The sequence below is a fragment of the Microcaecilia unicolor genome, chromosome 1 (genome assembly GCF_901765095.1).
Source record: "Microcaecilia unicolor chromosome 1, aMicUni1.1, whole genome shotgun sequence".
NCBI lineage: Eukaryota > Metazoa > Chordata > Amphibia > Gymnophiona > Siphonopidae > Microcaecilia > Microcaecilia unicolor.
In genome coordinates, this window is record NC_044031.1 from 97,330,060 (window position 1) to 97,357,341 (window position 27,282).

General features: G+C 47.1%; 1 protein-coding gene across 3 annotated transcripts in view; it reads left to right on the forward strand.

Annotated features, from left to right (window-relative positions):
• The window catches only part of EPC1 (enhancer of polycomb homolog 1), a 396,583-nt gene that overhangs the window by 200,008 nt on the left and 169,293 nt on the right, over positions 1 to 27,282 (forward strand). For all 3 annotated transcript variants that reach the window (XM_030199118.1, XM_030199129.1, XM_030199110.1), the window contains one exon: positions 15,880 to 16,028. In XM_030199118.1, the coding sequence (XP_030054978.1) occupies positions 15,880 to 16,028 (149 nt within the window). The remainder of the gene's footprint in view (positions 1 to 15,879; positions 16,029 to 27,282) is intronic.

Genomic DNA, 27,282 nt, shown 5'->3' on the forward strand with positions numbered 1-27,282 from the left:
TGGGCTCGCCTCTGCGCCCAGGGTGTTCACAAAGTGCCTAGCTGTGGTAGCAGCGGCGCTTCGCAGGCTGGGGGTGCACGTGTTCCCATATCTCGACGATTGGCTGGTGAAGAACACATCCGAGGCAGGAGCCCTGCAGTCCATGCAGATGACTATTCGCCTCCTGGAGCTACTGGGGTTTGTGATAAATTACCCAAAGTCCCATCTTCTCCCAGTGCAGAAACTCGAATTCATCGGAGCCCTGCTGGATTCTCGGACGGCTCGCGCCTATCTCCCAGAGGCGAGGGCCAACAACTTGTTGTCCCTCGTCTCGCGGGTGCGAGCGTCCCAGCAGATCACAGCTCGGCAGATGTTGAGATTGCTGGGCCACATGGCTTCCACAGTTCATGTGACTCCCATGGCCCGCCTTCACATGAGATCTGCTCAATGGACCCTAGCCTCCCAGTGGTATCAGGCCGCCGGGGGTCTAGAGGACGTGATCCACCTGTCCACGAGTTTTCTCGAATCCCTGTATTGGTGGACGATTTGCTCCAATTTGACTCTGGGACGTCCCTTCCAAATTCCTCAGCCTCAAAAAGTGCTGACCACGGATGCGTCTCTCCTGGGATGGGGAGCTCATGTCGATGGGCTTCACACCCAAGGAAGGTGGTCCCTCCAAGAAAGCGATCTACAGATCAATCTTCTGGAGTTGCGAGCGATCTGGAACGCTCTGAAGGCTTTCAGAGATCGGCTGTCCCACCAAATTATCCAAATTCAGACAGACAATCAGGTTGCCATGTACTATGTCAACAAGCAGGGGGGCACCGGATCTCGCCCCCTGTGTCAGGAAGCCGTCAGCATGTGGCTCTGGGCTCGCCGTCAAGGCATGGTGCTCCAAGCCACATATCTGGCAGGCGTAAACAACAGTCTGGCCGACAGGTTGAGCAGGATTATGCAACCTCACGAGTGGTCGCTCAATTCCCGTGTGGTGCGACAGATCTTCCAGGCGTGGGGCACCCCCCTGGTGGATCTCTTCGCATCTCAAGTGAACCACAAGGTCCCTCAGTTCTGTTCCAGGCTTCAGGCCCACGGCAGACTGGCGTCGGATGCCTTCCTCCTGGATTGGGGGGAAGGTCTGCTGTATGCTTATCCTCCCATTCCTCTGGTGGGGAAGACTTTGTTGAAACTCAAGCAAGACCGAGGCACCATGATTCTGATTGCTCCCTTTTGGCCGCGTCAGATCTGGTTCCCTCTTCTTCTGGAGTTATCCTCCGAAGAACCGTGGAGATTGGAGTGTTTTCCGACCCTCATCACGCAGGACGAAGGGGCTCTTCTGCATCCCAACCTCCAGTCCCTGGCTCTCACGGCCTGGATGTTGAGGGCGTAGACTTTGCCTCTTTGGGTCTGCCAGAGGGTGTCTCCCGCATCTTGCTTGCTTCCAGGAAAGACTCCACTAAGAGAAGTTACTTCTTTCATTGGAGGAGGTTTGCCGTCTGGTGTGACAGCAAGGCCCTAGATCCTCGCTCTTGTCCTACACAGTCCCTGCTTGAATACCTTCTCCACTTGTCTGAGTCTGGTCTGAAGACCAACTCCGTAAGGGTTCACCTTAGTGCAATCAGTGCATACCATTACCAAGTGGAAGGTAAGCCGATCTCAGGACAGCCTTTAGTTGTTCGCTTCATGAGAGGTTTGCTTTTGTCAAAGCCCCCTGTCAAGCCTCCTACAGTGTCATGGGATCTCAATGTCGTTCTCACCCAGCTGATGAAACCTCCTTTCGAGCCACTGAATTCCTGCCATCCGAAGTACTTGACCTGGAAGGTCATTTTCTTGGTGGCAGTTACCTCGGCTCGTAGAGTCAGTGAGCTTCAGGCCCTGGTAGCCCAGGCCCCTTACACCAAATTTCATCACAACAGAGTAGTCCTCCGTACTCACCCTAAGTTTCTGCCAAAGGTTGTGTCGGAGTTCCATCTGAACCAGTCAATTGTCTTGCCAACATTCTTTCCCCGTCCTCATTCCTGCCCTGCTGAACGTCAGCTGCACACATTGGACTGCAAGAGAGCATTGGCCTTCTATCTGGAGCGGACACAGCCCCACAGACAGTCCGCCCAATTGTTTGTTTCTTTTGATCCCAACAAGAGGGGAGTGGCTGTAGGGAAACGCACCATATCCAATTGGCTAGCAGATTGCATTTCCTTCACTTACGCCCAGGCTGGGCTGGCTCTTGAGGGTCATGTCACGGCTCATAATGTTAGAGCCATGGCAGCGTCGGTAGCCCACTTGAAGTCAGCCACCATGGAGGAAATTTGCAAAGCTGCGACGTGGTCATCTGTCCACACATTCACATCTCATTACTGCCTGCAGCAGGATACCCGACGTGACAGTCGGTTCGGGCAGTCAGTTCTTCAGAACCTGTTTGGGCTTTAGGATCCAACTCCACCCCCCCGAGGGCCCTGTTTGTTCTGTTCCAGGCTACACTCTCAGTTAGTTGGTAAATTTTTTAGGTCAATCTCAGTTATGTCCTCGCCGTTGCGAGGCCCAATTGACCAATGTTGTTGTTTTGAGTGAGCCTGGGGGCTAGGGATACCCCATCAGTGAGAACAAGCAGCCTGCTTGTCCTCGGAGAAAGCGAATGCTACATACCTGTAGAAGGTATTCTCCGAGGACAGCAGGCTGATTGTTCTCACAAACCCGCCCGCCTCCCCTTTGGAGTTGTGTCTTCCCTTGAAGTGTATTGTCTTGCTACATACTGGACTGGCCGGCTCGAGCCGGTTTCGGGCGGGAAGACGGCCGCGCATGCGCGGTGCGCGCGGGCGCGCGAGGGCTAGCAAAGGACTTTGCTAGTGAAGTTTCCGATTGGAGGGGCTGCCGTGGACGTCACCCATCAGTGAGAACAATCAGCCTGCTGTCCTCGGAGAATACCTTCTACAGGTATGTAGCATTCGCTTTCCTCACAGTGTCTATTAAGTTTTTGATGCCTTCCCTCACGAGGTTTAGTTAATATTGTTTCTTCTCGATTCGAGTTTTGTTCTCTTCCTTTCCTGTATTTTTTATAGTCATCTTTTCCCCTGTTCTAAGTTTAGTTTCCTTTTTTTTCAGACTCACAAAGCCCTCTTAGGCTTGAGTATCAGCCAGGTACTATCCCTTGAATTTTTTGGTGGTTTCCCCCTTTTTGTGTCACCGTAGAGTCGTTTGATTTAGCAATGGCTTTTTTTCCCTTCCATGTCATCGAAGGTTGCTAGTGGCTTTATGTGCTGCGCTTGTTACAATCGGACCATCTCTGAAGCTGACACCCATTCTTGGTGTATTGAGTGTTTGGGGCCATACCATAGTTCCACTAACTGTATTCTTTGTGTATGCAAAAAAAAAAAAACAACACAGAAATTGAGAGAGGCTCAAAGAAAAAAATTTTGTAGCCAGGTCCAAATTATCAGCATCGATGTCTGCGCTTGCTCCCTGGACCAGTCAGCATTGGACCTGACACCGAGGAGACGGGATGATTTGACGACACCCTCCACACTGAAGGATGTCAGTGCTTTGCATCAAACAAAGGCCAAGAAGTACAAGTATCGATCCCCTTAATGCATGGTGCTGGGGCATTGAGAGTCCTTATCCGAGAAGCGTTGGTGGCAGGAGGAGCGCTCCTCCTGTGTCAGAGGTTCTACGCGCAAGTCTCCAAGTATCCAGGACAAAGGTACCTGAGTCGACGCATACAGTTCAGCAGGCTGTCTCTGAACTGACACGCCAGTTTTTACTGATGTTATCCCTCAAGCGGATCAGAGCCATGCTCCAAAAGCACTTGGCGGGGCTCCTACAGCAGAGTTAATTGGCATCAGGGATGCTTGCGCCAGCCATGACTCTACCACCTTCCTCACAAGGCCCTTAGCCGGTGCCGCAGGCGATATCTGCATTGACGACCACCCATGTGGGTACTTCCTTGATGTCAGCGGAGAAAGCTTTGCCGGACTCAGGAGTATAGCCTACATCTTCGTGCCATTCCATACAGGGACATGGTTACTCATACCCATGGGTAGGCATGGTCTCGGCCCTCCCATGAGGAGTTTTTTGCTGATTGATACTGATCACTCATGAGTGTCTGGTGATGAGCCACGGTACTTCTCGGAGGAGGAGTTTTATGGTATTCTATCAGACCTCTCTCCAGCAGAGAGTCTCCTTCCCAGCTTTTGTGAAGGAGATGGCAGCTGCCATCCCAATTAAGTTGGAGGATGAGCCCAGAGCTGAGATGTTCAAGGTCCTAGACTGACTCTCTGCCTAGAGAGGCTGTGACTGTCCCTCTTCACAGGATCTTACGTGATGTTCTTGTGAAGAATTGGGAGTCCCCTCTGTGTGTCCCAGTCCTCCCAAAGAAAATTGAGACCGTGTATCGGATTCAGAGTTCAGTTTCCTCATCATTCTCTAGTGGTAGAATCTGCACATAAATAGGCAGAAGTTCCAGAGACTTTATCTTGGTGCCCCCAGGCAGAGAAGCTTGAACCCTGGACTTATTTTAGACATAAGATGTCTGAGACCTTAATGCTTATTTCCCATATTCAATCATGCCAGCTCTACATGAGCCTTTACTTGTGGTCCTTGATAAATAGTATGACTAATTTGGCAGATTGTCTTCCTCCGGAGCAGGCCAAATCTCTTTGCCAGGCAGCAGAAGCTTTGTTGCAAATTTATTGCCATTTTAGACATAAGATGTCTGAGGCCTTAATGCTTATTTCCCATATTCAATCATGCCAGCTCTACATGAGCCTTTACTTGTGGTCCTTGATAAATAGTATGACTAATTTGGCAGATTGTCTTCCTCCGGAGCAGGCCAAATCTCTTTGCCAGGCAGCAGAAGCTTTGTTGCAAATTTATTGCCAGGGGTGCATATGTTACCTTTGATGTGTCCAGGATACCTGCACAAAGTATAGTGATGCACAGACTCTCAAGCCTGCGTGTCTCTGACTTAGACTGAAGGGCGTCACTTGCCATGGAGATGACCTTTTTGGAGACAAGTTGGAAGAGGTCGCAGACCTCATTAAGAAACATACCGATGCCATCAATACTCTGTATCCCGGTAGATGCCTTCTGCTCTCTCCTCTTCTAGGAGTTTCTGGGCAAGTCGAAGCAAGGTCCCTACTATTCTTAAAGACACTGGTATATTCCTCCTCGCACCACTCAGCAAGTTCAGCAGCAATGCACTCGTTCTCTTCAGCAGCGTATGCCAAATGCCCAACCGGCTCCCCAGTCAAAGCAAGGGTGAGTTTTTGACTGGCTCCAGCAGAGGATAGCTGCAGTAAAAGCATCTGTGCTGGATGACCTTCCGGTCAGAGGGAGACTGAGTTTTTTCCAAGAAGGGTGGCCCCTTATAACCTCCAACCGGTGGGCAATTCAAATAGTATGTCTCAGTTGTGCTCTTCATTGGCGAGCAAGACCTCCAAATTGCCCCCCCCCCCAAGAGCAACTTTTCTCAGCTCTCACAACAGGAAGTTACTTGAAGTCTCCGCCCATCTGAAGCCTATGCGGTCGAACCTGTTCCACCAAGGGAGGAGGGGCTAGGATTCTATTCCAAGTACTTCCTTTTTCCAAAAAAGACCGGGGGGAGAGTGTGCCCCATCCTAGACCTAAGAGCACTGAACAAATATTTGGTCAAAAACAAATTCAGGATGGTTTCCCTGGTCACCCTTCTCCCAGTGATTTCAAGAACAAGATTAGCTGTGCACTCTGGACTTAAAGGATGCCTACACACATATCTGATACTTCCAGGCCACAGGAAATATCTCAGGTTTCGAGTGGGAACACATCACTTCTAGTACCACATTTGGTAAAACCCTTGTCAGCTCCCAGGGTTTTACCAAATGTCTAGCCATACTCACAGCATTGCTATGCAGACTTGGGAATCCATGTGTTTCCCTACCTGGACGATTGACTAGTGAAAAGCATGTCGAAGGAAGGTTCTCAGGAGGCTATGTGGAGAACTGTTTGGGTGCTAGAGCTACTAGGGTTTGCTTTAAACTACCCCAAGTCCCACCTACTCCCTGTACAACAATTGGAGTTCATAGGAGCCGTGCTAGATACCATGCAGGCACAAGCGTTCCTCCATGTGCCACAATCAGACAATCTGATTGCTCTTGCCACAGAGTTTCGCACCAGCCTTCAGGTCACAGCTTGACAGATGTTGAGACTTAACTAGGCCACATGGCCTTCACTGTGCATGTTATTCCCTTGGCACGTGTTCACATGAGAACTGCCCAGTGGACCCTAGCTTCTCAGTGGTTTCAGGCCTCGAGGAACCTAGTAGATGTCAACTGAGTAACCCTATAACTGGTTCAGTCCTCCTTCTGGTGGACTATTTGAACTAATCTGACCTTGGGACTTTCATTCCAAATTCCTCAACCCCGAAAAGTGCTGACAATGGATGCATCCCACTTAGGGTTGGGGTCTCTTGTAGGTGGGCTTCACACTCATAGTGTCTGGTCAGCTCAGTAAACAGATCTCCACATCAATCTTTTCTAGCTCTGTGCAATGTGGAACTCTTTAAAGGCTGTCAGAGATGGGCTGATCAACCAAATTGTATTCATTCAAATGGACAAATAAGCAAAAAGCAGGGGGAACTGGGATCATACCCTCAGTCATTAGGCTGTCGGGATGTGGAACTCGGCTGTCTAGAATAGGATAGTTTACAGAGCCACTTACCTGACAGAGAAGTCCAACAACCTGGCCAGCAGACTGAGCAGGGTCATGCAGCCACACGAGTAGTCACTCAACATGACAGTTGTCAGCATGATTTTATAATAGTGGGGCACCCCCCTCGGTGGGTCTCTTTGTCACACCTTATAATCACAATATCCCTCAGTTCTGCTTCAGGCTCAGGTCATGACAGACCAGCGTCGGATGCCTTCCTGCTTCATAGTAACATAGTAAATGACAGCAGATAAAGACTTTTACGGTCCATCCAGTCTGCCCAACAAGATAAACTCATTTTACATGGTATGTGATACTTTATACCAGAGTTTGATTTGTCCTTGCCATTCTCAGGGCACAGACCGTAGACATTTGCCCAGCACTGTTCTTGTTCTAAGGTCTGAAGCTAACGTCGAAACCCCTTAAAATTTACATTCCAGCCCATCAATATCTAATCAGTCACGATCAAGGCACAGGCCGTAGAAGTCTATCCAGCACTGGTTTTGCTTCCTAATTACCGGTGTTGCCACCCAAACTCCACTAAGATTCCGTGGATCCATTCCTTCTAAACAGGATTCCTTTGTGTTTATCTCACGCATGTTTGAATTCCATTACCATTTTCATCTCCACCACCTCCCGCAGGAGGGCATTCCACATATCCACCACCCTCTCTGAAAAAATACTTGCTGACATTACTCCTGAGTCTGCCCCCCTTCAACCTCAATTCATGTCCTCTAGTTCTACCGCCTTCCCGTCTCTGGGTTGGTTTGCGGATTAACACCTTTCAGATATTTGAACGTCCGTATCATGTCATCCCTGTTTCTCCTTTCCTCCAAGGTATACGTGTTCAAGTCGGCAAGTCTCCTTATTCGGTTTGCAACGCAAATCCCATACCATTTTTGTAGCTTTTCTTTGCACCGCTTCCAGTCTTTTTACATCTTTAGCAAGATACAGCCTCCAAAACTGAACACAATACTCCAAGTGGGGCCTAACCAACGACTTGTAGAGGGGCATCAATACCTCCTTTCTTCTGCTGGTTATACCCCTCTCTATGCAGCCTAGTATCCTTCTGGCCATGGCCGTCTCCTTGTCGCATTGTTTCTTCACCTTCAGATCCTCAGACACCAACACCCCAAGGTCTGTCTCCTGTGTTGAGCTTACTAATCTCTCCCCTCCTATCTGGTATCTCTCTCTTGGTTTTCCGCACCCCAAGTGCGTCACTCTACACTTCTTGGCATTACATTTTAATTACAATTTAACAAAACAATGAAAACCTGTAATTCTCTTTTATTAAACCAAAAAATAATAAAATACATGTTTCTCTAAATATTTGTCCTTGGGCCTTTTTTTTTTTTAAATGTAATTCACTGCTATAGCCATCATTGCACTGAATTCAGCTTCCTTATCCTGTTAAATATCCAACTTGAAATCAAAAAATCTGAGATCCAATATGAATAACAATGCAGTTGTAAGGTAATTGTACTTAACTATAGGCTGTTTTCACAGTGTCTTCCTTCTCTTGTGATGTGTATAATAGCTGAAGGGTCCCTTCCGTCCAAACAAACCCCGTGTTTGTGATCCAAAATGTAGTCAACGCTTTTTCAATATCTTATTCCTGATATGGCATCCTTGTTTCACCCTTTCAGGTGCCTTCAGAGGTATTGAGCTAAAATGCAATTTTCCTTCCTTCACCCAACTCGGACAGAAACGCTGGAACTGCCAGACCCTTGACCATTCTTCTAATGTTTGTAGATGCCTTCTCATTGTTTCTACTCCCTCCAGAGTATCCACTCTATTGGCTGTTTTAATGTCATCCGCAAAAAGGCAAACCTTTCCTTCCAACCCTTCAGCAATGTCTCCCACAAATATGTTTCAATCATTTTTATTGATGGTAAAATACAGGTAACACCAGGTAAACTAGATTGTACAATGAATACAATGCTGTGCATAATTGACAAATACAAATAATCAGTGCCATCAACACATTTTCTCCTCTTTTTCCCCTCCTACCCCACCCTTAACACTCTACTCTTTGTAACAACTAAAAACATAAAGATCAACATGAACCTGTTACTTGTGTGTGCATGATATTACCCTCCCCTCCCTATCCCTCCCCCAGTACTCCTGCCGCTGCGCCAATGATGTATCACCATACATTGTCTTAGGAATTAAGTATTCTGCTCCGTGCCACTGCCGTTAAAGAGTCCCAAAACGAGGCTCAAGTCTGGCAAAAAAAACTTCTCCTCTAGGTGTGGCCAGGTCACCCACTGCTCTATGCTCCAATGAACAAAGAAAAATCATCCTTGCGTGTCACTGTGACTACAATGGGCAATCTGGTGTTATCCACAAATGCAGGATGACCCTCTTGCCCATCAGTACCGTCCGCTTAAGAAACGGACGTAACACTTTTGGGGAAAGCTGGGACAAATGGAACTTATCAAACAGCAGGCTGATTGTTGTCACAAACCCACTCTCCTCCCCTTTGGAGATGTTGTTATTGTTGTTTCTTGATTATATGCTTTTGCATTAAACTAAAGAGGCACGCTCGCGCAGCGGGCGGGAAGTTGTTCGCACATGCGCGGTTCACGCTACCCGCGCGACGGAACTTTCCCGAAAGTCTGATTTTTATTTTGCTTGCAAAATTTGTTTGCCGATTCCTGGGCCGCCATGGACAACGACCCAGATGTGAAAACAATCAGCCTGCTGTCCTCAGAGAATACCTGCTACAGGTAAGTATCTTTGCTTTATTTAATGACATTTATATCCCACATTATTCTAAGGAATCTTGAGTTCGGTGTGGCTTACATTAGATAATCAAAATAGCTACGGAAGGATTATAACAGTGTTAGTGTAACTGGTTAATTGGGGGTTGAAAAAATGATAACGTAAGGATGGTAGTTTTAAGTCAATCAAGAGTTGGATAGATCAGCAGTAGTAGGAATTAAACACATGATTGTTAATCTGCAGTTTGGGAAATGTAAGATAACCTCTTGCTCCTGGTACTGCATTGCGCAGTGGAAGTTCTTGCAGAGAACCTGGCAGGTTTTTCACAGGAATATGTTACTGTACTGTATTGTTTTCTTATGTACAGTGATACTTGCCCTGGGGTTTACTAAGCCAGTAATGTGGCTGGCTGTGTGCTAGTGCCAACACAGCCCATTCACTTTGAATGGACTGTGTCGGCAATGCCACTAGCGCGGTTTAATAAACAACCCCCTTAGTAACTGATCCATTGTAGTTTATTACTGATGCTGTGTGTACTGATTGCTTGTGATGAGAAAGTGTGGTTGTGTTTGTTTCTTTTTTTTTTAATGGCATCCTATGGTTAAACTGTAAAATAAATCCTTGATATCTGATTTATAGACACATTAACAGTTGTTTTTATAACTTTTTTTTTTTTATTTTTAACCACAGGAAGTACACCCCTCCTCTCTCTCCTCCAGGCCCCAGAGATATGGATAGCACATACATATGTGCACATAGGCAGCACAGATAAAATTTGCTCCTCCACACATGCACACGAAGGGGTTGGAAAGCCATAGTCTCTGCATGCTTTCCCCATTTGTTTTTTTTTTTTTTTCTTTAAATGTGATTTTATTATAAAGCCATCATAAGTTTATTGCAGCTTGGTAGTCTATAAATGTTCTTAAATATGTACCCTGATGTTAACAGGTCACTTTAATATGATATTCTCCGAGGACAAGCAGGCTGCTTGTTCTCACGATTGGGTGACGTCTGACGGCAGCCCCAGATCGGAAGATCTTCCTAGCAACAAAGTTTGCTAGCCCCCGCATGGACATGCGCGAACCGCGCATGCGCAACCATCCTCCCGCCCGTAGCGCGAGCGTGCTCCTCAGTCTCTTTTTTTTCCCGCGGCTCAGGACATCTGTCTTTTCGCCGAGTTTTGGTGTCTTTATCGAGTTCACTCATGTTCTCCGTTTAAAAAAAAAAAAAAGTTTCCTCTTATTTCTTTAGTTTTTCCCCGTGAGTGGCCATTTTGGCCGCCCGTGTGGGTTTTTTTCCCTTTTTTGGTGTCTTGTTTTTGGGGCGGGTGCGAGTTTTCCGCCCATGTCCTTGAAGTCTGCCAGCGGCTTCAAGAAGTGCACTCGGTGCACCCGGACGATCTCGCTTACTGATAGACACGTCTCGTGTCTTCAGTGTTTGGGGGGCTGGTCATCGTCCCAACGCATGCACGCTGTGTCTTCAGCTGAAAAAGAGGAGACCAGTCCGGTCCTTCGACGTTGAAGGAGCCAGCGGTACAGAGGTCGTCGGCATCAGAGGGTGCATCAACGTCCGGAGCGCAGGTGATGGCTGTCCAGAGATCCCACGCTGGTAGCAGTGAGCCATCGAGTGGGTCTCCACCTGCCTCGAGGGCTCCTGCGGTACAGACCCCTGGGACCGTCCTTCTTCGGATCTGGCCCCAAGGAGATGTGTGGATTCCACGTCCTCGTCGGTACCGGGAGGTACCGCTGACGTGCTTCGAGCGAAGGTGAAGAAGCACCTTCATCGGTCACCTTCCCGTCAGGGTACCGAGAGCTCCGGGGCGCCGAGGGAATCGGCACCCGGAAAGCGTCGATGTCGGGAGGGCCACTCACCCTCCATTTAGGAGGTGTCGATGTGCTTTTCTCCGGACATCCCGGTACCGCCTCCGCCCCCCAGACAGATTCTGTCCTCGTTGCCGGTACCGGCCCCACAGCCTTGCTCGACGGACAATCTAGATGAGCGCCTCCGAGCCATACTTCCGTGGATTCTGGAAGCACTGCTGCGATCTTCTGCTCCGATACCGCCGGTGCTTGCGCCGTTGGTACCGTCGAGAGATGCGGCGGTTGGCTCCCCGCCTGTGGTGAGGACTGCGATGCTGGTACCGCTTGCGGCATCGGCGTCCGCTGCCACCCAAGTTGACTCCCTGTCGACATCGCTGGAGGGAGGCGGCGAGGGAGTCGTCTTCTCAACATCACCGTAGAGGACTTAGTTCCTTGGCGTCAAGACGGGCTCGGCTTTGGACCGAAGTCCGATACTGACGGTGAGGCCTTGTGTCCAAGATCCAGTCGTACCAGCTCTACATGAGCATCCACTTGTGGAACAATGTGAGGCAGCTGACAGACTTGGTCAATAAGCTCCCGTCGGAGCAGGCCAAGCCTTTTCAGGAGGTGATCAGGCAGCTGAAGGCGTGTAGAAAATTCCTGTCCAGGGGTGTTTGACACTTTTGATGTTGCGTCCAGGGCCGCTGCTCAAGGTATAGTGATGTTCAGACTCTCATAGCTGCGTGCCTCCGACCTGGAGAATAGAGTCCATCAGCGGATTTCGGATACTCCTTGCTGGGGAGATAACATTTTTGGTGAGCGGGTCGAACAGGTGGTAGAACAGCTCCACCAGTGGGACACCGCATTCGACAAGCTCTCCCACCGGACGCCTTCAGCATCTACCTCATCAGGTAGACGTTTTTATGGTGGGAGGAGGAATGCTCCCTACGCTTATAATAAGCGTAGGTACAATCCACCTTCTCGCCAGCCTGCTCAGGCTAAGCCCCAGTGCACTCGTTCACGTCAACAGCGTGCGCCTCAACAGGCCCCTGCAGCTCCCCAGCAAAAGTAAGGGACGGTCTTTCGACTGGCTCCAGGCGAGCATAGCCAATATAAAAGTGTCCATGCCGAACGATCTGCCGGTAGGAGGGAGGTTAAAGTTTTTTTCACCTGAGGTGGCCTCTTGTAACCTCCGACCAGTGGGTTCTCCAAATAGTCCGGCTAGGATACTCCCTCAATTTGATCTCCAAACCTCCAAATTGCCCACCGGGAGCTCAGTCCTTCAGCTTCCAGCACAAGCAGGTACTTGCAGAGGAACTGTCAGCCCTTCTCAGCACCAATGCGGTCGAGCCCGTGCCACCGGGGCAGGAAGGGCTGGGATTCTATTCCAGGTACTTTCTTGTGCAAAAGAAAACAGGGGGGATGCGTCGTCCCATCCTAGACCTAAGGGCCCTGAAGAAATATCTGGTCCGAGAAAAGTTCAGGATGCTTTCCCTGGGCACCCTTCTTCCCATGATTTAGAAAAACGATTGGCTATGCTCTCTGGACTTAAAGGATGCTTATACTTACATCCCGATACTGCCAGCTCACAGACAGTATCTTCGATTCCATCTGGGAACACAGCATTTTCAGTACTGTGTGCTACCATTTGGTCTCACCTCTGCACCCAGGGTGTTCACAAAATGCCTGGCAGTAGTGGCGGCGTCTCTATGCAGGCTGGGAGTGCATGTGTTCCCTTATCTCGACGATTGGCTGGTAAAGAACACCTCGGAGGCAGGAGCTCTACAGTCCATGCAGATGACTATTCAACTCCTGCAGCTACTAGGGTTTGTGATAAATTATCCAAAGTCCCATCTTCTTCCAGTACAAAGACTCGAATTTATAGGAGCTCTGCTAGATTCCCAGACTGCTCATGCCTACCTTCCTGAGACGAGGACAGACAATCTTCTGTCCCTTGTTTCCTGGGTACGAGCATCTCAGCAGATCACAGCTCGGCAGATGTTGAGATTGCTCGGCCACATGGCCTCCACAGTTCATGTGACTCCCATGGCCCGTCTTCACATGCGATCAGCTCAATGGACCCTAGCTTCCCAGTGGTTTCAAGCTGCGGGAAATCTAGAGGGCGTGATCCAACTGTCCACAAGTTTTCTCACCTCCCTGCATTGGTGGACGATTCGCTCCAATTTGACCCTGGGACGTCCCTTTCAAATTCCTCAGCCGCAAAAAGTGCTGACGGATGCGTCTCTCCTGGGGTGGGGAGTTCATGTCGATGGGCTTCACACTCAAGGGAGTTGGTCCCTCCAGGAAACAGGTTTTCAGATCAATCTCCTGGAGTTGCGAGCGGTCTGGGACGCGCTAAAGGCTTTCAGAGATCGGCTGTCGCATCAAATTATTCAAATTCAGACAGACAATCAGTTTGCTATGTACTACATCAACAAACAAGCAGGGGGGCACCGGATCTCGCCCCCTGTGTCAGGAAGCCGTCAGGATGTGGCTTTCGGCTCGCCAGCATGGCATGTTTCTCCAAACCACGTATCTGGCAGGCGTAAACAGTCTGGCCGACATTGCGCAGGATAATGCAACCTCACGAGTGGTCTCTCGAGAGTAGTACGCAAGATCTTTCAAGCGTGGGGCACCCCCTTGGTAGAACTTTTCGCCACTCAGGTCAACCACTAGCGTCGGATGCCTTTCTCCTTCATTGGGGGAAGGGCCTCCTGTACACGTATCCTCCCATATCCTTGGTAGGGAAGACTTTGCTTGATTCTGATCGCTCCCTTCTGGCCGCGTCAGATCTGGTTCCCTCTTCTTCTGGAGTTGTCCTCTGAAGAACCGTGGAGATTGGAGTGTTTTCCAACACTCATCACTCAGAACGAGGGGGCGCTTCTGCATCCCAACCTCCAGTCCCTGGCTCTCACGGTCTGGATGTTGAGAGCGTAGACTTTGCCTCCTTGGGTCTTTCTGAGGGTGTCTCCCGAGTCTTGCTTCCAGAAAAGATTCCTCGAAGAGGTGTTATTCTTTCAAATGGAAGAGGTTTGCCTTCTGGTGTGACAGGAAGGCCCTAGATCCTCGTACACAGACCCTGCTTGAATACCTTCTGCACTTGTCTGAGTCTGGTCTCAAGACCAAGTCTGTAAGGGTTCACCTTAGCGCAATTAGTGCTTTTCATTATCGTGTAGAGGGTAAGCCTATCTTGGGACAGCCTTTAGTTGTTCGCTTGATGAGAGGTTTGCTTTTGTCAAGGCCCCCTATCAAGCCTCCTACAGTATCATGGGATCTCAATGTCGTTCTCACCCAGCTGATGAAACCTCCTTTTGAGCCACTGAATTCCTGCCATCTGAAGTACTTGACCTGGAAGGTCATTTTCTTGGTGGCAGTCACTTCAGCTCGTAGAGTCAGTGAGCTTCAAGCCTTGGTAGCTCATTCTCCTTATACTAAATTTCATCATAACAGAGTAGTCCTCCGCACTCACCCTAAGTTCTTGCCGAAGGTGGTGTCGGAGTTCCATCTGAACCAGTCAATTGTCTTGCCAACATTCTTTCCCCGTCCTCATACCCGCCCTGCTGAACGTCAGTTGCACAAATTGGACTGCAAGCGAGCATTGGCCTTCTATCTGGAGCGGACAAGCCCATTCAGACTGTCTGCCCAAATGTTTGTTTCTTTTGATCCCAACAGAAGGGGAGTGTCTGTCAGGAAACGCACCATCTCAAATTGGCTAGCAGATTGCATATCCTTCACTTATGCCCAAACTGGGCTGACTCTTGAGGGTCATGTCACGGCTCATAGTGTTCGAGCCATGGCAGCGTCAGTGGCTCACTTGAAGTCAGCCACTATTGAAGAGATTTAGAAGGCTGCAACGTGGTCATCTGTCCACACATTTACATCTCATTACTGCCTACATCAGGATACCCGACGCAACAGTCGGTTTGGGCAGTCGGTGCTGCAGAATCTGTTTGGGGTTTAGAATCCAACTCCACCCCCCTAGGCCCAGTTTTATTCTGTTCCAGGCTGCACTCTCAGTTAGTTGGTTCTATTTAGGTCAATCTCAGTTATGTCCTCGCCGTTGCGAGGCCCAATTGACCACTGTTTGTAGTTTTGAGTGAGCCTGGTGCTAGGGATACCCCAATCGTGAGAACAAGCAGCCTGCTTGTCCTCGGAGAAAGCACTTACCTGTAGTAGGTATTCTCCAAGGACAGCAGGCTGATTGTTCTCACAAACCCGCCCTTCTCCCCTTTGGAGATGTGTCTTCCCTTGTCTTTTGCTTTCTACTGGACTGAGGAGCACGCTCGCGCGACGGGCGGGAGGATGGTCACGCATGCGCGGTTCGCGCATGTCCACGTGGGTGCTAGCAAACTTTGTTGCTAGGAAGATCTTCCGATCTGGGGCTGCCGTCGGACGTCACCCAATCGTGAGAACAATCAGCCTGCTGTCCTCTGAGAATACCTGCTAAAGGTAAGTAACCTCGCTATATGGCGTGATTCAACAATGCATGCCTGACTGTAATTCAGATTATGATTGGCATTTTGGTTTAGCATCCAAGTTTGTAGCCTTGATCTGTTCCTTTATTTAATTTTTAACCGAGTTTTGATAAAAATATATACATTGTAGTAACTTATCCAAATCAGATGAGGAGAGCTGGCCTTCATTGACCAATAGGTAAATGCTTTAATACATATTTAAAAAGTTGTTTTCTTTATGGTTTGCACAGAATCGAAAGAATGATGAAGCCTCTTATGAAAAGATGCTGAAGTTACGGCGTGATTTGAGTCGGGCAGTAACCATTCTCGAAATGATCAAAAGAAGAGAGAAAAGCAAACGGGAGTTATTACATCTAACGCTGGAAATTATGGAGAAGAGGTGAATTTAAAAGTATATTGAATGATTGTATGTTAAGTATATTGGAACTGTGCTGGATCAGTCAGAAGATAGTCCTCTGGTCATAAACCAGACTAGAATCTGGTCAAGAATAGAATAATGGTAAAGCAAATCCCTAGAAAAAAGGAATTTACTTGTAGAGTACCTTAGTGACATGTTCTCGGTTGAATTCAATATTATTTTATAAATGATATTTTGGAAAAGTTGATAGGAAAGGTTTATTGTTTTGAAAATGATACTCCAGATGGAATACATAAAATGAGCAATATAACATAGCTCAAGGAATGGTCAAAGAGTTCAGCAACTACGTTTTATTACAGAAGTGTATAGGATCATGCACTGGAGCACAGAGTTCCAAGAGAACAGGACACAATTAAGAATGCTAATATGCTCCAAGGTGATTTAAACATATCAAAATGTTACTGCAGGGCAGTGGCAAGAGCTGTAAGAATGCTAGGGGCAAGGTACCAACTAGGGAAAAAAAAAGATGTGATAATGTCTCTGTGTAGGTTTGTCATTGAGATCTTATCTATAGTATTTTGCCCACTTCTGAGGATCTTGCCACCTAAAAGATAACAGATTAGAGGTAGTTCAATGAAGGATTAGGAAAAGTTTGATGCTTGGTGCATAGTAAAGAGACTACATATGTATTACCTAAAAGACGGTGCGGAGGAAGTAACATTATGGAGGTTTCCAAATATCTTAGTTATACATAAAGCACAAGAAAGAAGCGTTTTGCAACTGAAAGAAAGCTCTTAACATGAGGGATCATAAAATGAGATTGAAAGGGTGTTGATTAAGGAATAATATAGGAAAATATTCCTCCACAGAAAGGATAGTGGGTGTATCGAAATGTTTGTCAGTTGAGATTATAGAAGCCAAAATTAACAATATACAAGAGAGTATGGATTAAGCAAAGAAGATTTGTAAATGTAGAAAAGTGAAGATAAAAGCTTGGGATTTGGGTAAGATTTGCAATATTGCATCAGGCATAGGCAAACTAGATGGAGCTTGTGATTCTCATCTGCTGTTGTCTCTGTTCTTTCTACTGCTAATTGAATTGTAATGAAACAGTTCAGTCTATGGTTTTCAAGACTGGATCCAATAATGAGATTAGAGGCTGACCAAAACCGTTTTTTCAGTTTTGACCAAAATTTGCTGCACTGTTTCAACCAGAACAGAATCTGGTGTTGCTCCTCCAAACCATAGAAGCCTCCTTCTCCCAAACCAAGCTAGCACTACCACCCTCTCCCTCCGAACGATTGCACTGCTGTTTCTTATAGGCGATTGGTGACTTAGCTATTTGGGAAGGCTAAAGTGGTTGTGATTAAGGCGAGGCTAAGGGGGGGGGGGGGTCATAGGACAGGGCTAGGGTGGGGTATGTGGCGGAGCACAATGGAATGGAGCAAGTTAAAGTCTTTGGAATGGGAGGGGCAGTGCATATGTTGGCGGTACGAGAACAGTGGGACACTTTTGAACATAGTAAGCAAGGAATTCTTCACTTTATGGCTTTAGAGCAGTTGTATCGGTTTGTCTCCCCAGTACCTCTGTTACCGATGGTAATATGCACACTGAATACACTCCAGGAATTATGTGCAAAAATATCTAGATAATGTACCAAAATAATACAACATATTGAAAAAACAATAATTGGGGTATTCTAGAAATATATGCAAATACTTTAACTTCCAGTCAGCCCCAGCTGTCTAGTACAGCACCTTCCTGTTGGCCATGTGAACAAATATGTTCATCAACACTAACAGAAATCTCGTGGTTAATGGCAACTATAAAATGATTTTCCTTTTGGGGGGGGGGTTGGTAGGTTGCTAAATGGTGTTTTACCCTTCTCTGCCCCTTAGAAGGGAAAGCACTTTAGCCTTACAGATAAATCTTTTTGGATGGAATAAGACAGACAAGTGAGACTTAGTTTTGGCGCAACCAAGTAAAATCTTTATTAGTATATTTCTAAGTCCATACAAACGTTTTGTCCCTCTGGAGCACTTTGTCTCCCAGTAAGCAAGTCGCTAAGACTGAGTAGCAAAGAAATCTGCTCAGCTAGCCTTTCTCATATACTATTACAGCTTTAATTTCTTCTAAATCATGTGATTTCTTCTATTCTAACTTTGTGTTCATATAATGATTTTCCTGTTTTCTTCCATTACACATATATGGTTATATTCTGTTAACTTCTTTTTCATTATACAAAAATGGCAATTTCCTTTATTCAACCATCCTCTCCTGCTTGTGTTCACATGCACATTTTTTGGTCATTGGTTAATCCCTTATCTGTAAAGTATGATTCCCCCCCCCCCCCCCCCCATGTAACAATCAGCAAACAAACAAGTTGTATGAAACACCTGCTTTCCTGTTCCCTAAGCACATATATTTGTGGAGGAACATCTCCTTCTTTGGAGGGGTCCTCAGTCTTGCTCACCATCAAGGTTATATCAATTTTTGTCTGCCATATATGGGCCACTTAGCCTCAATTTCAAATGTTTTCTCCTTGTCATGTGATTTACAAGAAGTGCATACCAATATTTGCTATTTACTGATCATGCACTCTGTATACAGGCAGCTGTAGGGAGACATGAAACTTATGCTGATGACAGCAGATCTGAGTGCTTACAGGCCTAGCTTCCAGACCAAACATAGGGAAGAATATACAATAGCCACCAGGCTTCAGATCTACTGGCTGTTGTATGCTGTTGTTACCAAACACGTTTAGAATGTTTTACATGTATTAGCTATATCTAATACTTAGAACAGCAGACTGCGCACCAGGGAAGCTACGGTTCAAATCTCGCTACTACTCCTTGAAATCTTGGATAAGTTACTTGACCTTTCATTGCCTCATGTACAAACTGATTGTAAGTCCTTTAGAGATAGGAAAATGCCTACTGTACCTGAATATAACTCATTAAGCTACAACTGAAAGAGGTTTGACCTAAATCCGAATCCAAACTCCTGTACCTATCATACTGTGCAGTAATACAAAACCCTACAAAATCACTCAAGACCTATAAAGCAAATTGTACCGTAATACACCATACCAGTATTAACATCCACGGTCACATAACAAGGGCCTTCCTCAGAAAAGGCAGCACCATCAGCATTGCAGTGGGCTGTAGAACATCAATACACCTATTGGAAAACTAAACAAGCTGGATTAGTATAGATAAATCCTGCACATTCAGTGCTAACAGAAAACCCAGTGTTTTTCACACACGAACACAGATAAACCCTATTCAAGTATAGAATAAATAACCACAAATTAAAATAGAAATATGTAGATAAAATTTAAACAGAACCCTATAGAAGACAGACTCTGCACACAGTGCAACCAGAGAAATAGAAACAATGACACATATCCTAGATTTATGCCCACCAGGATACAAAATTACCCACTTGTCAAGAAACGGGAAAAGAGGAGGTGGAATAGCCATAATATACAAATCTGAATTCACTATCACAACCACAGCTGAATCCATCCTACCTCAACTTGAAATCGCCTCGATAAGAATCAACCACCCAAACTTACAGGAACACCTTAACGCAATCCTACTTTATAGGCCACCAGGCAACTGGCAGGACTCCCAAACACAGCTGATGGACATCTCGAACACGTGTCTCTACTTCAAACCTTATAATAGGCGATATTAACCTGCACCTGGAAGATCTTACCTCAACAAGCACCCAAGAATGCAAAGAATTCCTACAATTATGGGATCTTCACGTACCAAACGCACAACCAACACACACTAAAGGACACACACTAGACATTATCACATATAAATTCGATCCAGACTTAAACCTTATACTAGCAGATACAAAATGGATACCCACACCGTGGTCAGACCACTACAAAGCATACATCTCCCTCCAAAGGCGAACGAAAACCACAATTAAAAAACAAGAACGAATAACCTACACCACGAGAGGAAAAATAGACCCGGTAATATTCTGGCAACAAATCTACTATAACGGATGGACAACGAAGGCAGACACAACCCAATTCCTCCTAGACTGGGATGATAGATGCAGAACAATATTAGACAACATTGCCCCAACTCAAACCAGAACCTCGCACAGAAAGAACTCAATACCGTGGTTCAACGAGGAACTGAAAAAACTCAAAACACAAGTTAGGAAATTAAAACGTGCATGGAATAAAAAGAAAGACAATCCCACACTTAACGCTTGGAAACAACTCCGAAGAAAATACAAATACACCATAAGACAAACCAAAAGACTATACTACAAAACTGAAATTGGACCAAACTACAAGGACATACACAAACTCTTCCAACTCGTGAACTAACTACTAGACACCACACCAGTCACGAACAACACCAAAGACACACCAGGAGCTGACAACCTCGCGAAGTACTTCAAAGAGAAAATCGTACAACTGCGACTTAAAATACCTGTTAGACCCATCGAATAAGCTACACTCCTAGACTGTCCAGACCCAGACCCTGGAGTATACCCAGCAGATAGGACTTGGACTGAATTCGAGATACTATCGGAAGATCTCATCTCCCAAACGCTTAAAAGATTCGCCAAATCTCATTGCAAACTAGATATATGCCCAAATAACCTTATGAAATCGGCCCCTCAACAATTTATAACAGACCTAACGATACACGTGAATTTTATGCTACAACATGGACTATTCCCAACGGAGAAAGGAAACATTCTACTCACCCCCATACCCAAAGATGCAAAGAAAAATGCGAGTGAATTAACCAACTGTAGACCAGTAGCATCCATTCCCTTAATAACCAAAATAACAGAAGGGATGGTGACCAAACAACTCACAGACTATCTAAATAAGTTCTCAGTACTACACGACTCCCAGTCAGGATTTCGTTCTCATCACAGTACTGAAACAGTACTAGTTACGCTCATGACTAAATTCAAACGAATGATTGCAACCGGCAAGAACATACTACTTCTACAATTCGACATGTCAAGCGCCTTCGACATGGTTGGTCATGGAATTCTTCTACACATCCTTGAATACTTCGGTATCGGAGGCAACGTTCTTAATTGGTTTAAGGGATTCCTAACCACACGCTCATATAAAGTGACATCAGATTCGACTACATCAGCCACATGAACACCTGAATGTGGAGTTCCACAGGGATTCCCCCTCTCACCGACCATATTCAACCTAATGATGATACCCTTGGCCAAACTACTATCAAACCAAAACCTCAACCCATACATATATGCTGCTGATGTAACGATCTACATCCCATTCAAACAAGACCTAAAAGAAATTTCCAATGAAGTCAACCAAAGTCTACATATCATGCACTCCTGGGCAGATGCATTTAAGTTGAAACTTAATGCAGAAAAAACCCAATGCCTAATACTCACCTCTCAACACAATATGAACAAATTTACCATCATCAACACACCAAAACTAAATCTACCAATTTCGGAAACCCTAAAAATTCTTGGTGTTACCATTGATAGGCACCTAACACTTGAGAATCACGCAAAAAACACAACCAAAAAGATGTTCCACTCAATGTGGAAATTAAAAAGAGTAAGACCATTCTTCCCAAGGACCGTCTTCTGTAATCTGGTACAATCATTAGTACTCAGTCATCTTAGACTACTGCAACTCACTCTATGCTGGCTGTAAAGAGCAAATACTCAAAAAAAAAAAAAAAAAAACTCCACAGCCCAGAACACGGCAGCCAGACTCATATTCAGAAAATCAAAATACTAAAGTGCCAAACCCCTACGAGAGAAGCTACACTGGCTCCCACTCAAAGAACACATCACGTTCAAAGTATGTACCTTAGTTCACAAAATTATCCATGACGAAGCCCCAGCCTACATGTCAGACCTGATAGAACTACCACCCAGAAATGCTAAAAAATCATCTCGCACATTCCTTAATCTTCATTTCCCCAACTGCAAAGGTCTATGCACGCATCAACCTTTTCCTATATGAGCACGCAATTCTGGAACGCGCTGCCACGCAACCTAAAAGCGATCAATGAACTGACCAACTTCCGCAAACTACTGAATACCCATCTCTTTGACAAGATATACCACAAAGATCAACACATGTGAAACTCCCCACATATATCCAGAAATGTTTAATAATGCCTTCTGTTATATTACTATCATGTATTCCATTACCATATAACCCAAAATCCTTCTGTAATACCAAATGTCTATTCTCTTCTTATTTCCACTATCCATGATGTATTGTAAGCCACATTGAGCCTGCAAAGAGGTGGGAAAATGTGGGATACAAATGCAATAAATAAATATCCCTCTGTACTGTGCAAAATATAGATTTCGAAAACGGACATTCCAATTGTTATCAAATAAATTGAAAATGGAAAAAAAGGTGACACCTTTTTATTGGACTAACTTATTATATTTTTGACTAGTTTTGAAGGCCGATACCTCCTTCCTTAAGTCAGAAGAAACATATTACAATAGCAGTATACTGTCCTGATCTGTTTAAAGAGGTATTTAGTCCAAGAAAAAGGTATTACCTTATTTTCTGGTTTTTTTAGGTTTTTTTTTTTGTTGTTGTTTTTAATATTTATTAACATCTAAGGTGAACTATCATGGCTATATTACATCATCCTAAATTAAAAATAAAATAATTTTTTCTACCTTTGCTGTCTGGCTATCTGATTACTATTTTTCTATCTTCTTCTAAATCTGTTTCCAAGGGTCTCCTCTCTATTTGCCATTTTTTTCTCCTTTTTTTCTTCTTCCACTACATCCAACTCCAACACTGATCTGTTCCTTTCAGCTTTCTTTCATATTTTTCTGCCCCTCTATCCATTCAGATTTAATTCATATTATCTGGTCTTTATGTTTCAACATTTTTATTGGAGGTATATCCATATTGCCACAATAAAAGTAAACAACATATATCATTGCAGAACTAAATCCGTACAATAGCTTCCATTCATAGAACCAATTATATATTTTTCTCTCCATACACCCCCAACTTTATTCCTCCCCCCTACATTAGTTCCTCTCCCAACTTCAGCAAATTCCCTTTCCTTGTCATCAGCAACAGATGAATCCATTAACTGATGGGTTGTATCCGCCTACCAGCAGGTGGAGATAGAGAACACTGAAAAACAATAGTGCCTCTTGCCCTGCCCAACTGCCTTCAGTATTTCTCTGTCTCCCAGCAGGTGTGGACGTAGCTTGATCAGCTCCTGGATTTCAGACTACCTGGGGTGGCTCCTGTGCTTTGCCAGTTGAGCAGGGGTGTTGTGGCTGGTGGTGCCCACTTTAATGGCATATGGGCTCGCCCTTTCCCTGCCTTACCCATTCCCCCCGCCTCCCTGAGTCCCTCTGTTGCTGCCTGCCTCCAACTTTCCTCACAGCGTTTAAAAAAAAAAAGAAAAAAAGAGCGAGCTTTTACTGCGTGGCTGTTCTGAGGCTTTTTCCAGAGATTCTGGTTCAGTGCAGCTTCACCGGAGCTCGTTGACTTGGTCTTCTGAGGTGAGAGTGGTGCCCAGCTCCTCCGGGGAGATTCCGTGGATGCCGTTCCGATCGGGGTAAGTTTTGGCGCGAAGCTGCCATTTTATTGCTATATTCCCGTCCTGTCGGACGATGGCTGCTGAAGGAGTTAAGCGCTGCTCCCGTTGTGGTAAATGCAGATCAGCAGCGGGCTGTGTAAAACGTGCTCCTTAGACGCTCACGCTAGTATGAGCATGGCGAGCGATGTTTCTTCACACTCAGTGGAGCTGGCAGCAGGCGCCATTTTGGAAGCGCCGCATGTCTTGACCCTCACAGTTGCGGAGGAGTCTGAGTGCAGGGGGATGCCTCGTTTAGAGGCTGCCAGAGGAGCTCCTACATTCGTTTCTCCTAATTCGGAGGCGGAGGGTCAGCGTGAGTTTTTCTCCTCTGAGTGTGCTTTTAATGCACAAGGCTTTCATGCTGAAAAGAGCTCTGCTACAGGTGTCTGACACTGTGTTGCATCCTAGCTTCCCTCCGGGTGTTGATGTCCCGGGGATGGCTTCATAGGTTATTTCCTCCCCCAAGTGTTGGAAACACGCTAAATATAGATGGGTAAATTCCCCGTCTGTAAGTGGTGCCCTTTATGATCTGGTCAGAGCTTCGGCTAAACAGGTGTCTGTGGCGGTGTCCGCCTGCCACCTTCTTTGGCTGCGGCATTGGGCGGCTGACATGGCTTCTAAGCAAAGACTGGTGAGGCTGCCCTTTCGGGGCCTCCTATTATTTGGAGAGGAATTGGAGAAGATTGTGAAAGACCTGGGGGAATCTAAACCCCAGTGGTTACCTGAGGATAGGCCGAGGCCTTCTTCCAAGGGTTCTGTGTTTCCCTCCTCTTCCAGACCTCGCTTCCGTGAAGCTCGCAGGTATCGCCCGGGGCGCTCTGCTGGGTTTTCTCAACGTGCCCGTTTTCAGCAGAGGAACTCCTTTCGCTCGGACAAACGTTCCGGAGGGGCCGGTTCAAGGCCAGGAGTTCAGGGGAGTCCTCCACAATGATGGGAGGCCAGTCCACTCCTTGCCTGCAATAGGAGGATGTTTTTCCCTCTTTCTAGAGGAGTGGACCAAGATTACCTCAGATCAGTGGGTCCTGGACCTGATCAGAGAAGGTTACCGACAGGAATTTGGTGCCCCGGTGAGAGACGTGTTTGTGGAGTCCCGATGCAGCACTGCCGTAAAACGGGCGGCGATAGAGGAGACCTTACAAGTCTTGCTGCATCTCGAAGTGGTGATCCCAGTGCCTCCCGCTGAACACGGCTGCGGCCGCTATTCCATTAATTTTGTCGTGCCTCGAAAAGACGGGTCTTTCAGACCGATACTTGACTTATGAAGAGTCAACGAGGCTCTCAGAGTACGACATTTTCGCATGGAAACCCTGCACTCCGTCATTGCGGCGGTTCAGCCAGGAAAGTTTCTCACGTCTCTGGACCTAAAAGAAGCTTATTTGCACATTCCTATCTGGCCTCTACACCAGCGGTTCCTCAGCTTTGCGTTGTTGGGAAAGCATTTCCAGTTTCAGGCCTTGCCTTTCGGCCTAGCCACAGCTCCCCGTACCTTTTCCAAGGTAATGGTGGTCGTAGCTGCCTGTTTCAGGCGAGAGGGTATCAGAGTTCACCCTTATCTCGACGACTGGCTCATCAGAGCGGATTCGGCAACCGAGAGTCATCTTGCTACAGCCAGAGTGGTGGTGGTCCTGCAGGCGCTGAGCTGGGTGGTCAATATACCTAAATGTCACCTGACCCCCCTCTCAGTCTCTCGAGTATTTGGGGGTTCGGTTTGACACGGCATCGGGGTTTGTCTTTCTCCCCGACCAAAGGCGGTGCAAGCTTCAGAATCAGATCCGTCTGCTCCTGCGGATGCCTCGCCCGCGAGCTTGGGACTTTGTCCAGCTGCTGGGGTCGATGACGGCCACCTTGGAGGTGGTGCCTTGGGTGAGAGTGCACATGAGGCCTCTGCAGATTGCCCTGCTTCAACAATGGTCTCCGATGTCCCAGGAATATCAACGCAGACTAACGTTGCTCCCTGTGGCCCGGCACAGTATGAAGTGGTGGCTCTCCGACAGGATGCTGCGCCAAGGAATGCCTCTTGCGCTTCCTTCTTGGTGCCTGGTGATAACAGATGCCAGCCTTCTAGGCTGGGAAACGCATTGCCAGGGAAGCTATGCTCAGGGTCTGTGGACACCCGTGGAAGCGGGGTGGTCCATCAGTCGCTTGGAACTGAGAGCGATATTCCAGGCTCTTATGGCCTTTCAAGAGACTCTGAGGGGGCTTGCTTTCCAGGTTCTGTCAGACAACATGACAGCGGTGGCATACATAAATCGTCAGGGAGGCACTCAATGCAGGGCCCTGGCTGTGGAGGCCGCTCAGATTTCACACTGGGCCGAGCTACACCTGCAGCTTCTGTCGGCAGCTCACATAGCAGGTCAGAGCAACGTGCAAGCCGATTTTCTCAGCAGGCATCCAATCGACCCAGCGGAATGGGAACTGGCAGAAGAAGTTTTTCTTCAGATTTGTGCCAAATGGGGGACTCCCAAAATGGATCTAATGGCATCCAGTGCAAACGCCCAAGGTTCCTCGCTTTTTCAGCAGAAGGAGAGATCCTCACTCGGCGGGGTTGGATGCTCTGGCTTAACCCTGGCCCTCGGAGCTCCTGTATGTGTTCCCTCCTTGGCCCCTGATAGGGAGAGTCCTACTGCGGATTCGACAGCGCCGAGGTCTGGTGATTCTCATTGCTCTAGATTGGGCAAGGTGTCCGTGGTATGTGGATCTCCGCCGGATGTTGATGGACGCCCCGGTGCATTTGCCCCTGGTGCCGAACCTGTTGGTTCAGGGTCCGGTGTCTGTGGAGGATCCCTGCCGATTTGGTCTTACGGCCTGGCTATTGAGAGTGCGCAATTGAGAGAAAAGGGCTTCTCCAACAAGGTCATCTCCACTCTCTTGCAGGCCCGCAAGTGGTCCACCTCCACAACTTATGCTCGGATCTAGTGCAGTTTTGAGGCGTGGAGTGTTTCAAAGGCAATCACTCCCACGCGGGCTACAGTCTCGACAGTGCTGGACTTTTTGCATGAGGGCTTACAAAAAGGCCTGGCTTACAATTCCCTGCGGGTGCAAGTGGCAGCATTATCATGCTATTGTGGGAAAGTCGCTGGCTTGTGCCTTGCTGCTCATCCGGACATTACCCGATTTTTCAGAGGGGTGCATAGGCTCCGTCTTCCTGTCTGGTTGCCCTGTCCGGCCTGGAACCTGTGGCTGGTGTTGAATGCTCTTCAGTGTGCGCCTTTCGAGCCACTTAAGCGAGTTTCGGAGAAAGATGTGACTCTCAAGACAGTCTTTTTGGTGGCCATGACATAGGCTAGACGCGTGTGAGCTGCAGGCGCTGTCCTGTTGGGATCCTTTTCTGCAGTTCTCGGAGTCTGGAGTAACGGTACGTACAGTGCCTTCCTTCCTGCCTAAGGTGGTTTCAGCGTTTCACCTGAACCAGCCCATTTTTCTTCCTTCCTTTTCTAGGGAAGAGTTCCCGGACTCCTTTGGGCAGTTACATCTTCTGGATGTCCGCAGGGCGCTGTTGCAGTATCTATAGATGTCAAATGACTTCAGGACTTCTGATCACCTTTTTGTCTTGTCAGGTCCTCAGCGTGGAGGCCCGGCGCCTAAGGCCACTATAGCCCGTTGGCTCAAGGAAGTCATTTTTGCTGCGTATCTGCTTTCAGGCCGGTCTCCGCCTGGAGCAT